At 44.9% G+C, this 19913-nt stretch overlaps 1 protein-coding gene and 1 long non-coding RNA gene across 10 annotated transcripts in view; one reads left to right on the forward strand and one right to left on the reverse strand.

The window, feature by feature from the left end:
• Positions 1-19913, reverse strand: part of LOC117220960 (phosphatase and actin regulator 2) — a 494597-nt gene that overhangs the window by 414968 nt on the left and 59716 nt on the right. For 5 of the 9 annotated variants that reach the window (XM_033471550.2, XM_033471513.2, XM_033471496.2 and 2 more), the window contains exons 1-2: positions 11792-12553; positions 7647-8661 (exon numbers count right to left, since the gene is read on the reverse strand). The exons of 3 other annotated variants lie outside the window; for them this stretch is intronic. In XM_033471550.2, coding sequence (XP_033327441.1) covers positions 7647-7953 — 307 coding nt within the window. In that variant the 5' untranslated portion in view covers positions 7954-8661; positions 11792-12553. Of the gene's footprint in view, positions 1-7646; positions 8676-11791; positions 12554-19913 lie in introns of those variants that run through there. One more of the 9 variants, XM_033471478.2, reaches the window with a different exon arrangement.
• On the forward strand, positions 12736-13166 carry LOC143260159 (uncharacterized). Its single transcript, XR_013034275.1, has 2 exons — positions 12736-12875; positions 12978-13166. It is a non-coding gene; the product is annotated as an uncharacterized LOC143260159 (long non-coding RNA).

The raw sequence follows: 19913 nt of genomic DNA on the forward strand, positions 1-19913 counted from the left end.
GGATGCGAATTTTTCAATTCGATTTCTTCCTCGTGAACGAAGAATTTTATTGTTGTAAAAAAATTACTTGGCAAAATAATTTGCGCATGATTCGAATCAGCGTAAAAAATGCTATCAAAGCGCACATTTTCCAAATTTTACCTGAAAAATTACTGGTAATTAATTTATGCCCGAATGCCCTCCCTTAACACGTTCCGTGCCGAGCTTTTTTTACTCGAATCTTCACACTTTGATATTTTACTAAAACTTGATGTATTACGTGCAATTATTAATTCTCGTACACATAACAACGTAACAAAAACTTATCAACGCCCATTCTTGCGGTGGAAATTGATTCTTCGGTTCTAAATTTCTTGTAAACAATTTGTTCAGTTCACTAAGTAAACATGCAAGCGTGTACCATCGATGGTACACGTGGCACGGAACGTGTTAAATTTCTCGTTGATTTTGGATTTTTTTTTTTTTTACAAGATAATAACAAGATTCGAACTGTCTCCGCAGTTCAATCGAGCCGACCTCGTGGTCAGAGGAGATCAGTGACGTCTGCTTGTTGATCGAGAGAATAGACGAATCCGTTACTCGTGTACATCTGTTGCAGAATTCGACTAGCAAGTGCTAATGACGAATCACATGTCCGAGATGATTGATCGTCGGCCGCGTCCGCCGCGAACGATCGTGCGGCAACGTCGCGAAGGCGCGGTCGCCATTATCTTCCCGAGGATCGCAGACGGGGTTTTCCTCGCGGGAATTCGCGTTCTCGCGAACGCGAAAAGGAGCACGCGTGTTCCGCACAGACACTCGCCACGTGGCCAAACAGCGTGCTTCAGCCGGCGAAGAGGAATTCCTCCTCGAAACGCGAAACGGCAGTCGCGACACGCCCTCGTTTAGTCCTTTCGCTGCCCATGGTGTATACAGGGTGGTCTATGCGAGTCGAACGAGCCATTTTCCCACTGCGATGCTGCTCGCAGCAAAAATATTCGCAATGTCGCACGATCGATCGCCGAGATAAAATGGAGTTTCTTTGCGGACAAATTATGAGTCATTCGTCGTATCTTGAATCACTAGCCTCATTTCAAATACTGTCTTTATGCGAAATATCTGAAAATTCATTGAACATATATTTAACAAATTGTCTAACAAATTTAACATATGCTGGATTGTTGCAAAAGGAATTTCAGTTTTTTCGCAAGCTATCTATCTGGAAAACCGAAATTACTTTTGCAAGAACCCAATACATGTCTTCAAGTTAACATTTGGAGAACGAACGTCGACTGCATATCTTATTCCAAAAACTGGAAGCATACTAGTTGATCATGTACATAACAAAGATCAGAATATAGTAATTTCTCCTTAATTGACCCTCAGAAACAAGAATGGATTTGGAAATTCCAAGCATATTTTGTTCCTATAATTACAATGAATCGCTCAATATTGCAACCTGAACGATTCCCGTTGTTTCTAACAACAGGAGATAATTCCGTACGAAAAGAATATTCATTTCAAAGAGATTAATATTTACTGCAACATGATAAAATATCTCGGTAGAGAACGATTTCGAAATTAAACAATTACGCGGCGCTCGAATCTAATTTACCGGAAGATATTCGCGCAATTTGTTTTGCGAAGTGACCGACGGTTTAATGGAATATTTATATAGCATCGAGAGGCTTGACTCGATACGCGAAACATCCGGGATTTGCGATCCGCGGGATCGATGAATCGCGAGCGATTGCTCATCAACCGCGATGAATCCCGGGCCGCCGATATCCGAATGGCCGGAATTTCCTATCTGGTGAGATTCGAGAGCTTTTCATTGAGGCCATCGGCTTTTGATACATTCTGATCGAGACATTATCGCGGCCGTGTTTGCGTTCCTATTTAACGCTTAATCTTCGATCGATCACGCGCAGACGGTGTTTTCGAGGAACACTGGTAACAAAGAGTCGAGGACATTCTACTGTGCGCAGGAATGCGACGATCGAGTGGATCGATGTGTTAGAAATTTCGCGTTGAATATTCCGGAGACCGTGCACGTGAGACCGTGATTACGCTAATTATTATCATTTTACACGGATAGTTATTGCGAGCGGCTGCGGTTGCGTAGCATTAATTACCGGGCATTAAGATTGCATGCGCGATCATTCTATTCAAACGAACGATCTCGTAATCGCGACTCGAGAGACAACGAGAGAAAAAGAGAGAGAGAGAAAAAATCAATCCGTGCCTCGGCACAAACTGCTGGCAGAGTTGTTAAGTTGTTTCCATCCTCGGTGTACGTTCTGTTTATTCATCACCAATTAATGCGGACCGATGCAAATACGCGTACGGTGCGCGCAACGATTCATTAAATCGGGTAACCATCGGATACGCGATACGAAAAGGGGGCCCACGTGTGCAGCGAAAACAAACTTCGATTCGGAGAAACGCGCGCCGCGGACTACGTTAATATAAATCGAGCGGTCTGTAAAACGTAATCACGTTATTAGCCTTGTCTTTCCCATCCTATTAGATCTACTCTATAACCCAAGCGAGCAACGCGTACGCATGGGACTCCGGCGAACCATAGATTCCCCCCTCGCACACGTATCCCACATTTCTGTTTCAAGAAATTAGATTCAGTCCCGGCACGACTCGGTGCAATAAGAATGAAACGCGAACGGCGAACAAGGCAACGGCGGTTACGCAAGCTGCGCTCTGGAAGACAGTGCGCGCGCGTCCGTGCACACCAAATTTTCGCGTCGCAGTGCACCGATAAATTGCAGCGTGTGCTGCTGCCGCCGCCATTCCGTTCGCTCGAACAATTCCCGATAAATTACTCGGCCCGGGTGTACAAATATCATTTCGATATACAGAGCAATTTTGCCCAGGCGCGCGTTGCATCAGAAAAGTAAGACAATTCAACCTGAAATTTATTCAATCGCTCGCCATGGATGCGGCTTTAGAATCTCAACGATCGTAAAACAATAAGCCGCAAGCTGTGGCAAGCTCCTGAAAATGATCCAACGATGCATCTTCGTGCATTGGTAGCTCCAAAAGCCGAAACGAAATTAATACTTACGATTACCGAGCCCTAAACGCGAGTAATGTCTCCCTTACTGACGCTCGGATTGTGCACAATAATGGACAATTTGGAAAGAGGAGATACGATTATTCGAGCCTTGCAACTTGTTTTTATAGTTGTTGACAATCGATAACCATAAAAAACGAGCCACGAGGCTCGAACAATCGGATCTCCTTTTTCAAAATTGTCAATTTTTCTGGACAATCTGAGCGTCAATCAGGGAGACATTACTGTATTATGTATCGTTTCATAACAATGCCAAGACTAGATTTATTTAAATTTGCTATGATCAAATGATAAAATAGTGTACTCTAAAAAATGTATCTAAATTTCTCCTAGAAATGTTTCTATAACATCGGGAACTGCGAAAGAAAAGAATCAGAAATCAGTGGTTTTGTGACTGGTTTAGTAGTTCTAGTGTTAAATGTTAGGGAACTCTAACTAGGGTGGGAATTCTAGGGTAACTCTAGGGAACGATCAGCCCACGAAATACAGGGTGTCCCAAAAATGTCTCACAATCCGAAAGTGACGGGTTCCTCGGGTCATTTGAAGCAACTTTTTCCTTTAGAAAAATTTTCTCCGAGGCACCATTAACGAGTTATTAACGAAAAACAGTGACCAATTAGAGGCGAGCTCAGCTGGCGCGAGGCGACCGAGTCAATAAGCGGAACTGGGCTTCGTGCGCTGGTTGGCTGAGCCGTCAGCCGTACTCGATTCTTATTGGTCACGGTTTTTCATTAATAACTCATTAATGGTGCCTCGGAGAAAATTTTTGTAATGGAAGAATTTGCTTCAAATGATCTGAGGAACCCGCCATTTCGATTTCCGCTCAAAGTTTCGATTCCCTCAGAATTCTTAGTACCGATTTACAAGCTGTCGAATAAATGGCGAATATGTTCTTGTATCTGTGACTATACCGTGACTGTAGTCTACTGATCATTTCAAGACGACCTAAAAATGCTATCAAATTACTTCGAAACCGCGAACATCGTTAACACAAAGAAATGAAATTTTCAACCCGGTATACACAGCCCCTGTCATCCAACTCTAGAAAACTGTCAGCCGACAAAAAGTGTTTCCGTCCCAGAATCGCAGCTGCTCGAAACTTCCAGGATTGAATCATAAGTGACGACGGTGACACCGCCGCGTACAGCTTAGGGTATCAGCTGGCAGGAAAAATCGAATCAGCGGAAGGCGTCGCCGGACAGATCTCGGGCGGCAACCTAATATTAAAGCGCGACCGTTCCGCGTGCAAATTCGCCCGGCGACGTTCGTGGCAGCGCTGTTGCGTCTCGTCCGCGGTGCACGTGCAGCAAACTCGCCTAGATGCACACGTATCCGCGGCGACGCACCGTGAACAACACGTAGGACATATGTACGTGCCTCGAGCGCGATTCACCGTCCGGAGCTAGTTCGTTACTTTCGAACGAACACGTGTTGCATGACCAAGCCTGGCTGGATGGAAAGTATGTACACGCCGATAGACAGCAGCTGCGCGCGAGGAACCGGAGGGCCAATTTTCCCCGGGATCGAGCCAAAATACTTTGGGGTACCTTGCTTCGGGACGCGTCGGATCCCTGGGATTTTCGCTCGAAACGCAGTCTGAAACTAGCTTCCTAGGTGCTCGAACTTCTAGACGCTCGAAGCCCTAGACGCCTCGAGTCCTACACGCTCGAAGTCCTAGGACACTCGAAATCCTAGACACTCGAAGGCCTAGGCGCTTCAAATCCTAGACGCTCGAAGTACTAAACGCCCGAAGTCCTAGACAATCGAAGTTCTAGCCACTCGAAGTCTTTACGCACTTCAAATCCTAGACACTCGATATGTCTTAGGCCACTATGGGCAAACAACGGCCTGCGTGCCTGATCCGGCTCCGTTAGAGTAAATTCTCCCTAATTGACTCTCAGTTTGGAAACGAAAATGGACAATGTGGGAAGAGAAGGTACGATTATTCGAGCCTTGCGGCTCGTTTTTATAGTTACCGATTGCCGACAAGTATAAAAACGAGTCTCTTCCCAAATTGTCCATTTTTGTGTACAATCTGAGCTGCGAGACCTCGAATAATCGTCTCTTCTCATCCCAAATTGTCCATTTTTGTGTACAATCTGAGCAGCAAGACCTCGAATAATCGTATCTTCTCATCCCAAATTATCCATTTTGGTGTACAATCTGAGCGCCAATTAAGGAGAACTTACTGTACTTCTTTGTATTATGAATGATTATTATTTATGTATTTATTTACGGGTGGAATACGCTTTGGTGTACGCAAATAAGTTAGCAAATGCACGTGACTAGAATTGTTACAAGAAGAACTAAATGTAGGTTGGATTCCTGGGTCGATCCGATTAGGTATCGGCTACTTACGAGCAGCTACTGGACGTACACTATGCCTCGGCGATCGAGCGAGCGAGCGAGCGAGCTACTCCATCGAGAAATTCGAGAACAGTGATTCATTTGTTCGAGTCCTTTCCTCGAGGCTCTCCGGGAACAAGGGCGGACTGTTCCCGGAAACCACTTTCTAGGTGGCCGAGTGGTTATGCACAACAGCCTCCGGCTGAATCAGCGTAGTCTCGAGCGGTCTGAAGGACTTCGAGCATGGCATTTGAGGTAAACATTGTACGTATCGCGGGCCCCCGAGGGCCGCGGGAGAAGAAACTTCAAGATCCCAGTCGTGGAAGTTCGCCGCCCCAAAAAACGTGTCCCGGCAGTTCCGATAAGGAACGGGGTGCCGAAGGTCAACACCGTCGACTGTTCATTGCCGAAACGAAGCGCGGCGAAGCTTCCGCGAAGCTGGCAATTGGACGAGTCGAGTACAAGCTGATGGTAAAAAGCGTTAATAAAGAAAGAAACACAGCCCCCAACGGATATATAGGAGCTGCGATTCGGCTGACGGGAAGGTAAACCAGGCGCCACGAGCGAGCGATCAAAGGCAACGAGGCCTAACGATCTATCAGGGGCCCGGAGCGTTCGCCGAAAACAAAAAGCCAGCCGCGACAATGGCGGAAACTTTTCGTGGGAGCGCGATAACAAAGCTCCCTTCGCACGAACCGTCCCGTTAAAAGGGAAGACAAAGGAAGAAAAACCCTAGCAGCGCGTCCCTTCCTACCGCGACCGCGTCCCGCTCTTTCTCCTTTTCACGTTTCCGTCTTCCTCCGTCCCGCCTTCCTTTGTCCCTTGCTCGCGCACGGACCGATGACCCGGCGAGATAACGCCGGCTCCGGAGGAAGTAAACGGAAACGCATAAGAAAAAAATAGGGGGGAAAAGCACGTGTAGGTGGCCGGTGCACTGCACTCGCGGGGTTTGTTTACAAGAACCCCGGGTTCCTTGACTTCGCGATCGTTTCGTTTCCCTCTCCGAACGAAGTTACACAGCTTTCCCCCTCCCCCCCGTTCCTACTTCGTTCGCTCTTTTCCATGACTATATAGCAAGCTCTATCCCCTAATCAGCCCGCCGCTCTTCGGCGTACGCATCGAGCCGTGTCGGAGAAGATCGTGCGCGCAGCTGCCGGGCGTCGGAGGAACGCCGATAACGGACGGCAATTGATATCGATTATTGTCGCGGCCGTCGAAACCGGGAGGCTCGCTGCGATTACCCGATTTGTAAGATCGGTACGAAACTTGGGAGGGGAAATTCTCCGGCTGTTCGACGCTCTTCAGGGCCCTGTCGAGTGGCTCGTAACGAGGCCGGCTGTTTCTGTTCACTGAACGATAATGTTTAGCGTAACTAAACACTCGATTGAGCCGAGTAATGAGATGCCGGGTCCTTATAAGCTTCACACACGCCGCTCGTCTTTGTCGAGTCGAAATCTCTCGTGAGAGCAGCTTTCACGAGGAGAAGTTAGCTCCGAAGCTCCTGTGCTCTTTGATCAGTCGAGACAAATTGCTAAACCTACGTACAATCCTGAACGAAAGAGACCGTATTGAGTTTACAGTAATCCTTGAAATATGCGGGCGCCTTTCGTGATAGCTGTTTAACCCTTTGCACTCGAATGGCGACTCTGAGGCGCCACTAAAAATTGGTATATACTATTTTTCAAAATCATTCTGAGAGCATCGGACTCGTTTATATATTTAAATAAACTTAAAATTGCATTGTACTTGCTGCAATAGGCTCAATTTCATATGCATAAATCGCAATAAATTATATAAAATAGAAATACTGTAGATCAGAAATCATGTTTTGGATTTCGAGTTCAAACAGCTTCGACTGCAAAGGGTTAACGGAATTCGACCTACTTCCTTCCTGATCGAGATAATACAACTTCCATCGTCTCTCTAACCTCGCACTTTCTATCTATTCTAATCCTATTCTTTGTTATCTCAATGATTTCATGCTACATTATCCTCTATTATTCCCTCCAGTCCTTATTCAAACGATCTTGGTCGTTTACTCCACGTTCTATCGTATCTTTTTATCGTATCCTTTCTATATGTTATTTGTGCGACATAATATCATTATTATTGTAACGCCGAAGCTTTCTCCTGTTGATCAAACAGATATATCGTTATTATTACAATTATTATTATCTATAAATGCACATGCCAAGATGTGCTAACCCCGATAAAGAATACCCTCAGCACTCACCAATAACGGTGTTAGCCGCAACTTCCTTCGCAGCAGCCGCGGCGGCGGCGGGTCCATGCGCTAAGAAGTCGCTGAGAGACAACGACGAGGCGATTATCTGTCGCTTCTCCTCGAAGTTCAAGTAATCCAGACTGTTGCTCCTCTGCGGGCCCGCCACGATGGTCACTGTCTTGGTCGCGTGGTGATGATGGTGGTGGTGCTGCTGGTGGAGATTGTTCTCCGTCGACAGGTTGTTGGTTTTCTCGTTGCCGCCTTCGTTGGCGCCCGTGCTGGGCACCAGGTAGACGCCGCTGACCCGGATGGACATGGTCGAGGATCGGTCCTTGAAACGACCGCGTTTCTTCCTCCTCCAGGGGCTGAGGATCGCGACGAGGCCCGGCAACGAAGCTACCGGGTGGTGCTGCTGGTCGTCTGGCACATCCTGACCACTGCCCGGTCGAGAGGTCGGCTCGCGTCGCTTGTTACCGCGAAGCAGCTCCACGGCTCAGGGTTTGCTGCTCTCAGGCTCGCCGAGGAAATTGATGGGTTCCCCTGGAAGCTCGGGGGAACGCGGGCTACCGCATGCGTGGCCCGATCGGTTGGCTCGGTTTGGTCCTGTTTCAGGGTCCGCGTCGCCGGCCGATGCTCTCCGTTGACTCCGGCATCGATCACACCGTCCTTCCTCGCGGCGTTGGTTTATTGTCTTCCAGCTGGTTGGCCGCTGGCCGGTAGAAAACGCGGGTACAAGTCTAAGATGGCAGGATTCTTCGTGGAGCGGATTCTCATTATCACATCGACGGATTGTCGCAGAGACTCTGGTTCGCAGAGACGCTTCGGCAAAACGGCTGAGACCTTGACTGGCCGTCACAACATCGCCGCGCCCCGGCGAGCCGATCCTCCTCCTCCTGTTCCTCTTTTATGGCACTCGGTGTGTATGCACGGAAGATCGTGGATCCGATGCCGGTTATTTACAGCTACGTTGACCCTGACGTTTTTCGTCGGGGGTCACGGCAAGGTTGACGCTCGATGAACCGTCCTGCGCAATAGCAACTTGAGGTAAAGAGAACCCGACGAGTGCCGGGCATTGTTAACTTAGGGATCAGCCGCAAACGACCGTGTCCTCGGCCGGCGAAACGTGTCTTTACCGAGCCCCGTGGCCCACCGCTCCCCTAATTTCGGGCCTCGTAATTGCAGCCGGCCCACCATGATACATTGCGCTCGCAGCCGAGCGGAAATCGCGTCGTAATCGAACTTGGTCCCCCACACCACCTTTCTTTCAAGTTTGCTCGAAAGGGCCTAGCCTTCTTCTAGACCCGAAGAATTCTTCAATCCTTCCAGCTACGCAATTTTTCCATTTACGCGTTTCAACCCTTAACGGTCCAATGCCGCCATACACGCGGCAGAAATCAATAAAACCGTAAAATCTGGCAGGAAACATTGGAAGAATAGGCACGGTTGTTTCGATGAAAATATATCAACGAAGTTTTATTTTAAAAATTAATGTCTCTTCTCTATATTTGATACAAAAATGTTCAGTAAAAGATTTCTCTTCGTCGGTGTGTAAACTGGAAATAAATAGTTTTGGTCCCCTAAGGGTTAAAACATCGTTTCTAGAATGTTGTTCAACCGTTTGTTTTGCTACGTGTTGACGCTAAACCTGTCACGTCGGTTATTTTGTTTATTTCACATTTTTCATCTTGAGATTGTTGACAATAGAAAGACTCTGATATAAGAAATGATTAGATAAGCTTCTCAATTCAAGCATACATTGTAATCAAAACGGCGAAACGTCAAAATAAATTCGGTCTTGTCATTCTTACAAGACAACACGGTCGTATTTATTCATCGTTGGATTTAGTGTTGCGTTAATCACGTTTAAGCAAAGTCGTAAGGAAGCTCAATGTGCGCCCTTGAAAATGCTCAAGTTTTTATGTGTTTTATGTTTACGTTTGAAATTACGAGGCCTGCGATACCGCTGATGAAGTACATGCACGGTACAAGCAATGAAATCTTTATGGGGCTGATCAAGAAGAAGTTTTTCAGACGTTCAATTTGTTTTTCTGGTACTGGCCCCGTGGTTGATTCTTCGAGCAGACGATGTTAAAAAAGCAGAGTGACTCATGAATATGCCAAGCCGTCCGACGAGACTCTTTATTCATTACGATAGATACATCAAGATCGGCGGTCGAGCTTCTTTTTTTTTTACTAATTGCAGAACCACCAACGTTCAGGTTTAATTACGTCTGGATGACGTTGTCGGTGAATCAGGCTTCGGCATGCTACTTAAATGCTTGTTATTGATTCGTTTCGTGGAATATTTATTTAACCCCTTAACGTGCACGCTCGAGTTAACTCGAGCGCGCTAAACTGGCCAATCTGTGCGCACTCGAGACAATTCGAGCGGCGTTGTACTTTATGTTACTATAATTTTTCACACTCGAATGCAATCGAGAATTGAAAATAACAATGTGAAAGCAAAAAAAAAACGATCGTTTTATTGTTATTTATCATTTACATGGGATTGTAAGCTATATAACACTTACTTATTCAAGTATAAAATATATCCTTTTTCTACTTAGCACTTACGACTTATCTCTTCCTTGTGAGCCGCTTTCCGACAGCGTATTCATACTCAGATTCTGATTCGCTCATTTTTCAATATATATTTTACTAAAATATAGTGTAAAATAAAATATCATAATAATAATAATAATAATAACAACAATAATAATAATAGTAATATTCTGAAAATTAGAATTGCAATAAAAATTATGATTATTTTTGTATTTTTGTAATTTCCTTGCCAAGACAACGTTCTAAATTGTGTTTTTTTTTACATTAAAAAAAATTGATTTTTTTTGGCCGGCCCTTTTAAAAAAAACTGTGCATTAAGGGGTTAAATGTTAGACTCTTTCACGAAACGCGAACAAATGATTCACAAATCATAACGAAACGTTGTTAACAATTTACGTGAGAGAAATTTGTACCGACGAATTAAAAAAAAACGTTAGAAACATTTGCCACAATTCCAAGATCGAACGTTCGAACTCTCAAACGTAAACATAAGGGTGCGATTATTTCCGAGACCCATTGGCAAGTAAGAATGACACTAACAATGTTCCAATAATAACAAGAGGCGACACGTTCGATATTTTTCTGACAAAATCTCGCTGGAGATACTAATACGCAAGCCTGGTGGAATGAAATACCGTACTCGAGCCGAACGGAAACAAGGTTACAGGACGCGCAATAATAACGATACTTCCCCGAACAACCCTAACCTAACCTGTACACCGTACGAAAACCGTTGGAGACGCCGGCGTAGTCTAGACGAGAGAGCGTGCCGTTCTCGTTACACGGAACGAAAGATACTGCGGAACAACCAAAACACATTACGTAAAATATAATAAACGTGTCCCGTGGTACGCGGACGGGAGGCGTCAAACACGAAGCCGGTTGATTCTCATACGTAACCTCAAACATCCGGTCACGATACACATACACGACGGCCGCGAGCGTAAAAATTCCATACGTGTCCGTATTCCGCGCCAAACATTCTGTTCTCTTAAATAAATGAACGTAGAGATCTCTGTGCCGTAACTATAAGAGACCCGATTCGCTCCGAGGAGATAAAGAATGGAGCCATGTTTACACTCGTCGCGGTCGTTTATGGCTTTATCGTTCAACGATTACGATCGCAGCGACGCAATTCAGATTGCTATCGATTTAGCCAAAAAAAGCGGTTACACTATCTATCTCTCAATGGAGTTTCGAGTCCATTCACTTACCCCAACCGTTATATTTATTAACACCCCGGCATCTATCACTTATTCATGAACCACCGATATTGCACCGCGGAGGAAGCTATTTCACGGTCGATGTAGCCAACCCTTCTACCGGAAATGGCTCGAAAAAAAGAAACTTACCGATGGCTTCGTTTGCAGGTTACAATACGAAGCCGCGCGAAATTCGAAAACCTCGAACCCGACATTTTCGCGAGGGTGAAAAACGGCAGCGAAATGTCGCGGTGTTGGCGATTTCGAACTTACGGAAGAATTGCATACTTTTTATCGGGAGTTAACGTGTCGGGGGAGGAGGCATGGTGGGCCACGAGCCGGTAGAGACGCTTTTCGTGACGGCGGCGATAGGGTATCGTTGTGACGTACTTGACGATTCCTCGGAGGGCAGTGGTATGGCTCGGTTTTTGGCAGGTCTCGGTTGTCGTACCGAGTTTGTGTATCCGTTAACGTCTCGTGGACGTTGCGGCACACCGGGTGACGATACGCGGCTGGCGACGCCACTCCTTCACGGGACACCTGTGTGCCTCTCGTAGCTGGTGCAGGTGAGAGGAGAGCGAGACGGAGAGAGAAAGGACGCAACGATTATAAACACAGAAGCACATACTACATACGGCTGGTACGCACAGAGAGGAAGAATAGAGAGAGAGAGACACTTGAGAGGGGGCGAAGGAGGGCTATATATTCTTTCTAGCCAGGCACAGAACTTTGCGAAAAAAAGGCACGGCCGCCACGGGAAACTCCGTTGAACTGAACACGAGCACGAGCACGAGCACGGGAGCACGAGCACGTCCAGGACACGGCCGGGAACGGCGACGGTGTATCACGACGACAACACACGGCACCGCGACGCCGACGTCGGCATCGGCATCCGCGACGTCGAAAGCACGCGCGCACGATACTCTTGACACACACGCTCCGGCCCTCCGCGAGAGAGACACTGAGAGAAGAAAACGCGAAACGCGAGAGAGGCCGACGTCCCGCCGCTCGGCGAGTGGATGGCGAGAACAAGCGAAAACGGCTCGCGGCGGAGGCACGAGCGCACGGATCGGGCCGGTTCGACCGGGGACGGATTCGCGACGGAATTAATTACGACTGCACCCGATGCAACACGTAAAAAAGCACACGGAGCCGAGCGAAAACGGCCGATGAACGAGAACGACGACCGCGCCACGAAACACACACCGAGCGAGGCTCGTGAACACTGAGGGCGGCCATGCGATCGCAGCGCCGCGACGCGCCGCCAGACCTAAGCAGACGCGAACACGAGACAACAAGCTGTGCCTGCCTGCCTGCCTGCCTGCTCGCCTGCCGCCTGCATGCCCTGACTGCCTGGCCGCTGCCTACCTGCCCACCACGAATGAGGAAAAGTGAACCTGCTATAGTGGCTTCGTCGTAATTTTTCATCAATGAATCCTCCGCGCCCGGCTACGCCGAGTACGCTCGATACACGGTAGGAATAAACAGTTGGGAAAAATTCTCCTCGGACTCTTGTAGTCGCTCGCGAAAGTATCTCCACGCATTTTTAACACGTTCTTTCTATTTTGCGTTTCAGCGATATGCGCAGCAGCTGCGTGTTGGAGATCTTGCGAACTGTTTAGTCGGAAAATACTGTAATTGTTTTTACGTAAAACTTAAGCGTCTGATTTTTAAAAATATAAATCTTTGAGGTATACTTCGTTCGAGGGAATATTTGTTCTTGGAGAATTTTTATCGACGGAAATATACGCTCTTTTAAGAAATATTCTTATGGTGCTAGAAATAGTAAAAGTAGTCTTTTAATTTTTGCTTGATTTTCCACTTTTATAAATTGAACCATAGAAACGTGCCTTCAAAAGTTCACAATTTGTTTCAATTATTCCCGAAGGAAATAAACGCATTATCATGAGACACTGTTTCCCAGTGTTTCATAATATTTATTATGAAACGTCTCTTGCATTGTCTTGCAGATAAAAGTTTCTGGACTTCTGTCACTCTAGAGTTAATTAACGCAATTACAAACTACTTAACCCAGTCGTACAGGAATTAAATCAAAGAGCGATCACATATTTACTTTTTCATTTATCATTTGTGCAAATCTAAGAAATAGTTTTCATGTTGCTAATAATACGTGCCGATAATGTGAAATAATATTACACGGTATTAGAAACACAGAACGATTCTGTGAAATGTCTACGAGCCAAATGTAGACGAGATTATTCTTTTACGTAACCAGCAGCTTTATTCGCAGAAATAATTAACTTCGAAGTATCGAAACTACAGTGGCAATTGATTTATTTGCATTGTAGTTGCGCTTGTATCAAATGACGCAAAAGCATGATTATTCTTCGCAAGTGCATACACAGATATTTCCCGTACCCACAGAATTACTAATTAGTATGTCCAAATCGTCCACTTATATTGTCAAACACGCTGTCTGAGACGCAGCTACGCTACGGAAATGATGACATAACTGACACATGGTCCCCATCGAGCACAATACATACGCGGCTACATTCTCGAATCTTATCGCCCTCGCTCTGTACACATCCGTGCGTGTTCTTTTGTCCTGCTAATTGAGGAAAATTATAGATTTCATTGGAATGCTGTTCCCACTTTATATTACACTCCAAAAATGCCGGCAGTGAGTCATACCCGCGATCTTTGAACGCATGCGACGATGATTGCAGACAGCAGTCACGCAAACACGCGCGCCACAACATTGTACATACGTACATATACATATATGTATACTATCATGTATCCGAGAATAATATCTCGTTAACTGTTCCGTCGGTTTTTCCACGAGCATCGGTCTAAAGTCTCCATTTAACTCTCGTATCAAGAAAACAGTCCCCGAACGAGCATTGCGATCGCCATTCCACGCTGACAAAGGTGCATACTTCCGTGGAACGCCGAATTCGAGTGTTCGCTCGATCCGGAAAGTGCTCAAGCTTTAATTAGTCGCATTCATTCGGACCGGACCGTTAATGAAATTCCGATGCGAGAGCCTAATTAAAAGTTCCTGCAAACCGAGAAACAACGATTCCCGGATTGTCGCCCACCATTGTCCGCGGATCTTCATCATTTGCCAAGAACGATCACGAAATGCTCGTAAACGTTCTGGAAGTAAAAATTAATCCTCGAGCACGGACAACTTGCATTTCGAGAAAAGAAGGGAACAATTAAAACTAGTATGTAGATATTGACAGAAGGGTTAACGATGCGTCAAAAAATACTCAGCTATCCCAAAAGATTGTTTCGTTTTAGACTAATGTAGACAATATGAATACAAGCTGATTTTTGCTGTCATTTGAAGCGATATATGAAATAATCCTCAAAATATTATGCAACAAATTGTTGCTTTCAACAATACTCTTTCCTGGCAAAGATTTTTCCTCGTCGAAAGATAATCCTTAAAATGTTGTTGTCCCTGTGCATCAGATGCTGTCGCGAAAGAAAATAATGACCAGATAATAACCAGACCCAGAGCTGATAATTAAATCACCGCATAATGTCCAAGAAAAATTTCACAATTATCCGAAATAATTACTCGGGATAATTATAAAATAAACAACATCAGTTCCAAATAACGTTGCATCGGATATGATCACAGACATGGAAATAATTACGAAATAAAATAACGCGTTGTTCGAAAGAATATTTCAAATAATATCATTAACGTGCCCAGGTCCGGCAGTATCTAGTCTGCAACCTTCGACTGCAACGGATAAAGTGCAATTGTTGGCAAGCATTTCTTGCCATAATAGCTGTCCCGTCTATTCTCATAGTCAACTTGTATTGCTATCATCGTTGAATGTCCGGTGTCTTCTTTGAAAAAAGAAAAAAAAACCAGACCATTCGCAGCGAATTCCACGTCCGTCCGTGTGCTGAAAAATGATGACTCGGAGGAATCAGGCGGACAGACCGCTCGAATAGCGATCGAACCCCTTCACAAAGGGCTCGGACGTATCCATTGGAAGTTCACCCCGCCGATGGATGGGATCAGCCCGTCCAGGGGCGCAGCGAGGCGCGAACATTCGAACCGGGAGCCACAGGATGGAGCATGACGCGGACCACGTGGTATTTCCGAGGCGTCTAGACTCCCTAATTTAAACCGACTCGCGGATCTACCGGGCGTTTCGGCCCCGTCTAGCCGCTGTCACAACGAACGACTGAAATATGAGAAACACTTTAGCCCCAGGCCCCGCTAACTCCCCGGATGAACAGCGGATTTTTCCGCGGTGATCGTCCGCGGATCGGGAAACAAAGGAGCGTCGAACGCACTCGATGCCCCGAGGGCGCGTTGAAAGGAAATTGAGCCTCGATCGTGCTTCAACCACTACTCGAAATCAATCCCTTTCCTCGTTTGCTATTCTCGAAATCGTGCAGGCCTTTTGCGGGAAATTATTTTCTCGAATTTGCGCGAGAAATTGCCGGTCATTTCATTCGGTTGCCCGGTACTTGTGCTTGGTTGCCTTGCATTCTTGCATGTCGCTCGTCATTCATCATACACTTTCATGAACCGAATAAATTAGTTTCATGCTCGAAGATACTTTCTGCAATAGAGCAACGAGATTATCGGCAATCGTCGCGCGATCAGCCAGAAGAATCCGACAAAGCCAAAGTAATTCGTGAGAGCGAAACTGCAGGGTGAAACATGATCACTGCTTCGATGCTTTTACATTTGGTAAATTGATCTTTAAGTTCATGTAAAGTCTTGTGTCGCCAGTGTTAAATTATTAAATCATTTGCTGTTAAAACCAAAAGATGATCGCATTTTTTAAAAGAAAACCAGACGAAACCTAGAGAGTTAATCTGTCGACGTATTTCAGAGTTTGCTGGTCATTATCATGCAGTAACTGAAAAACACGTCACTACGTGCTACTTTAACACTAAGTTTAGAGAGCAGCTGTTTTATATTGTCCAATAAAAATAGCAAGCATGTATTTGTCCAGATTTTTAGCGATTTTTATCGTAACGTATGTCCAACGAAGCATCGAACAAACTCCCCATTTTGCCTTTACGTTTCCATTAATCGTGAATTACAAAATTTTCTGCACTTCATTTGGACGCGTTCCGTAAACCCTGTGGAACTGAACCCCCGTCGCCTAACTGTGTATCTTCGGCACAATCTCGCGTTCCGATATCGGCAAAAAGTCGCGGCAACTGTTCGCAAAGGACGCCATTTCCCCGAAAGAGAGTCGCAGCGATTAAAACAGAACGCGCAGAAACTTTTACAGCCGCGTCGCCGGATAGCGGAGATTCGAATCGAATCGTTGGTTTCGAAAATAGAACGGAAACGGCATTATGCCGTGCAGTTTGCTAACCGGGGCTTCCATCCTTTACGCTCGATCACGGCTTAACCAACGCGCGCGTCTGCGTCGCGCGGAAAGTAGCGGAAACTACCGCCGGGAGATGCATTTATTGGCACAGGCCCAGTGTGGACTCTCTTCTCCAGCCTGCGTCTCGCCAAATGTAATTGTGTTCCGCGTGTGCACGAGGGAACAACACGCGGTCGCACGGGCACGGCGGAGACGCGCCGGACAATCTTGGAGCGGCCCCGTCGAAACACTGGGAAACGTTGCCGCGCTACGCTTCCCTCCAATGGTCAAAGCACTTCCGTCCGTCGACAAAGGGTCGATCGTAATATTAAGTCAGGTATAAACTACCCTCTGACCCGATCCATCGATCGCGGCGAATTAAGGCCAATCCGCCGGATAAGACAGTTCAGGTGAGATCGAGGCCTGCGACCATCCAGTCTGCGAGGAAACTTTGCTGTCGCCAGTCGGTTCGATGGACTCGTAACTTGCACATTTGTGTGTCCGAGGCGGTCCTCGATCTTTTGGGCACCTCTCTAATAAAGAATTTTCGTAGGTTCGTCGGAATCTTCGCTGGTGTGGCTTAGGAGACAATGATCTGTGCGGAATGAATTTTTGTGAAACTTTTGTTTAATATTTTTCTTTAAAAAAGGTGATCGTAGCTGGAGATATAATACGTAGCGTGAACCATGATTTATTTTACAACTGCGTTTTGATTAACGCTTATATAATATTATATGCATATTGTATTGCAGCATAGTGGTGAAAGAAATCGTAGCAGCATCATACTAGATACTATGTCTCTTGCTGCGAGCATCGACCTCTGATAAAACCTAAAATAAAATTTTTACAAAAGTTCAGGCCACAATTATTTGTTAGATAATATACCAATTAGAAAATACCCTAGAGAGAAAATAGATTATATTATATATTATATTATAATTATCTATTATATATATTATATTATATATTATATATAATATAATATAATTATTATAATTATATATTATATTAGAATCCCTAAGAGAACGAGGCAATTTTTGAGCCATGTCTATTAAAATCGGATTAAATGACTTGAACTTCTTTTTTAAATGTTACAGAGACTAAAATACTTTGAAAATGCTTTTTACCTTTATTTCTTTTTATAAACGTAACAAAGATATACTAAATTCAGACATTTAACGATTTCCATTACGATGTTTGTCCCGAGAAACAAAATGCACCGGCTAAGTTTCTCGTAAATGAAAAAAAATCTGAAACTCGTCATTCCGACAAGTTCCGCGAACTGTAGATCTCGGTAACACGTGTATGTGTGCTGAAAATTTCATTGAAATTTAATCTAGCATTTACAGTCTGCGCAACAACGACGGGTCTCTGCGCATTCGTGATTTCGCTGGTTTATGGTCCAAAGGCAAGCATACATGGCTTTAGAGGGCCATAGAGACTACATATGTGCTTTCCATGGTTCTCTATAGAAGCGTGCGCCAGCCGATCCGAGGCGGGATCACGTGATTTATTCGAATGGAGATATTCGAATGTGACCGAACCGGCTCGGTTCGCGCGTACGGTCTATAATTATCCGGTATGTTGTGACCGATTCCAGGAAGCACTCGTGCCAAGCGAACGCCGCCCACTTAACTGTATTATTAATTGCAATAAGGAGCGAGCAGTGTCTTCGCCGACCCGAATTACGGGACAATTTCCAATTAAGTGGCGGGGACGGTGTAATTAAGGCGAAGTGACGGTGCATCGCCGCGGCGCGGTGGTGAACCGCGAGTCGTCCACCGGCACCGGCGGCCTGTTGTTTCAATTTACGTTTTCCCGTGCTTTTACGGCTGTGCCCAAATCCAATCTAGCTGCGACGAGCAGCCGGAAACTGCCGAACCTGTGACTCTCCGCTGCGAGGAAATCATTTCCTCCTAAATTCCTGCGTGGGATTTCGTGATTTTCCTCGTTCCGATGCGTGTCCGACGCGGTTCTAATCATTAGACGGGGAATTTCACGCGTTTATTGCAACAATTAAGCGAAATATGGAACAGTAGAAATGTCAAAAGAATTTAGGAAAACCATAATATTCTCTTCTGTTTGATTCAAATTTTATTTAGATTTTCTTTAAATCTTCTTTAAATTTTCCTCACATTTCCTTTAAATTTTATTTAGATTTTCTTTAAATCATCTCTAAATTCTCCTCATATTTTCTTTACATTTTATTTAAGCTATTGAAAGATGAAAGGAACTTGTATTCGATTCCTATCTCCTGCAATTAATACAGAAAATTTGTATTTTACAGAAGGTTCTACAATTTACTGATAACAAATCAGCAAATTGTGGAACTTAATTATTTGGATCGTTTACTTTAGAAATTGTGCAAATTCATTTTTTTAGAGAATTGAGAAAACAAAGAATTTAAGTATATTTTAACGCTCAACAGACCGGTTGTTTTTTCTCTGCTTTCCTCGGTTTCCGGGCATTTTTAGGAGAATTAAATAAACATGTACGTATGTGTTTTAAAGCGTTGCAGTTTTATTAAATCAACACTGTTTTTCATAAAATTTTACAAAGTTATTTATCTACGTGTCTAGCACTGATAAAATATTAATGAAGTGTCAATAATATATTAATAAAAATTCAAGTAAAAACGTCAATCTAAGTGTTAATATAAACTTTTGATAGTTAAGCAAGACTCTGTATCACAAATCTCTGAATACCAACTGTAATTTCATTTTTTGCATTTTTAAAAGCCGATCGAACGTTTACGTGCATAAACGATGAGACAAAAAAATATGTGCTGTTGGACATTCTTAGTCCGAACGTTCCATTTTGTTTGGGAACTCCGGGTGGAATGGTCGCAATCATTTTTCCTTTGCATGGACCACTGAATCTTTTGTGTAGAAGGAGCGGTATAGTGTTTTACAAAGGATAATATATATATGTGAAAGAAGAGATTTATTAGCTCTATAGATAGGAAGAGGAACTATGAAAAATTCGCTCGTGAATGCAGAGAATAGAGGCACGCGAGCGTGTGCAAGAAAGTAACCCACGCGCGCGGTCACCCATCACTCCGTTGAACGCGACCGAACACCGCTTTACCTCGAAAGCGACAAGTTTCAGACGAGATGACGCGACCGTCATCACTACGAATGTATATTTGTAATTCTCCATTTAAACTGCACTCTTGTAATTTACACCAA

This window comes from Megalopta genalis, chromosome 1, assembly GCF_051020955.1.
Source record: "Megalopta genalis isolate 19385.01 chromosome 1, iyMegGena1_principal, whole genome shotgun sequence".
Classification (NCBI taxonomy): Eukaryota; Metazoa; Arthropoda; class Insecta; order Hymenoptera; family Halictidae; genus Megalopta; species Megalopta genalis.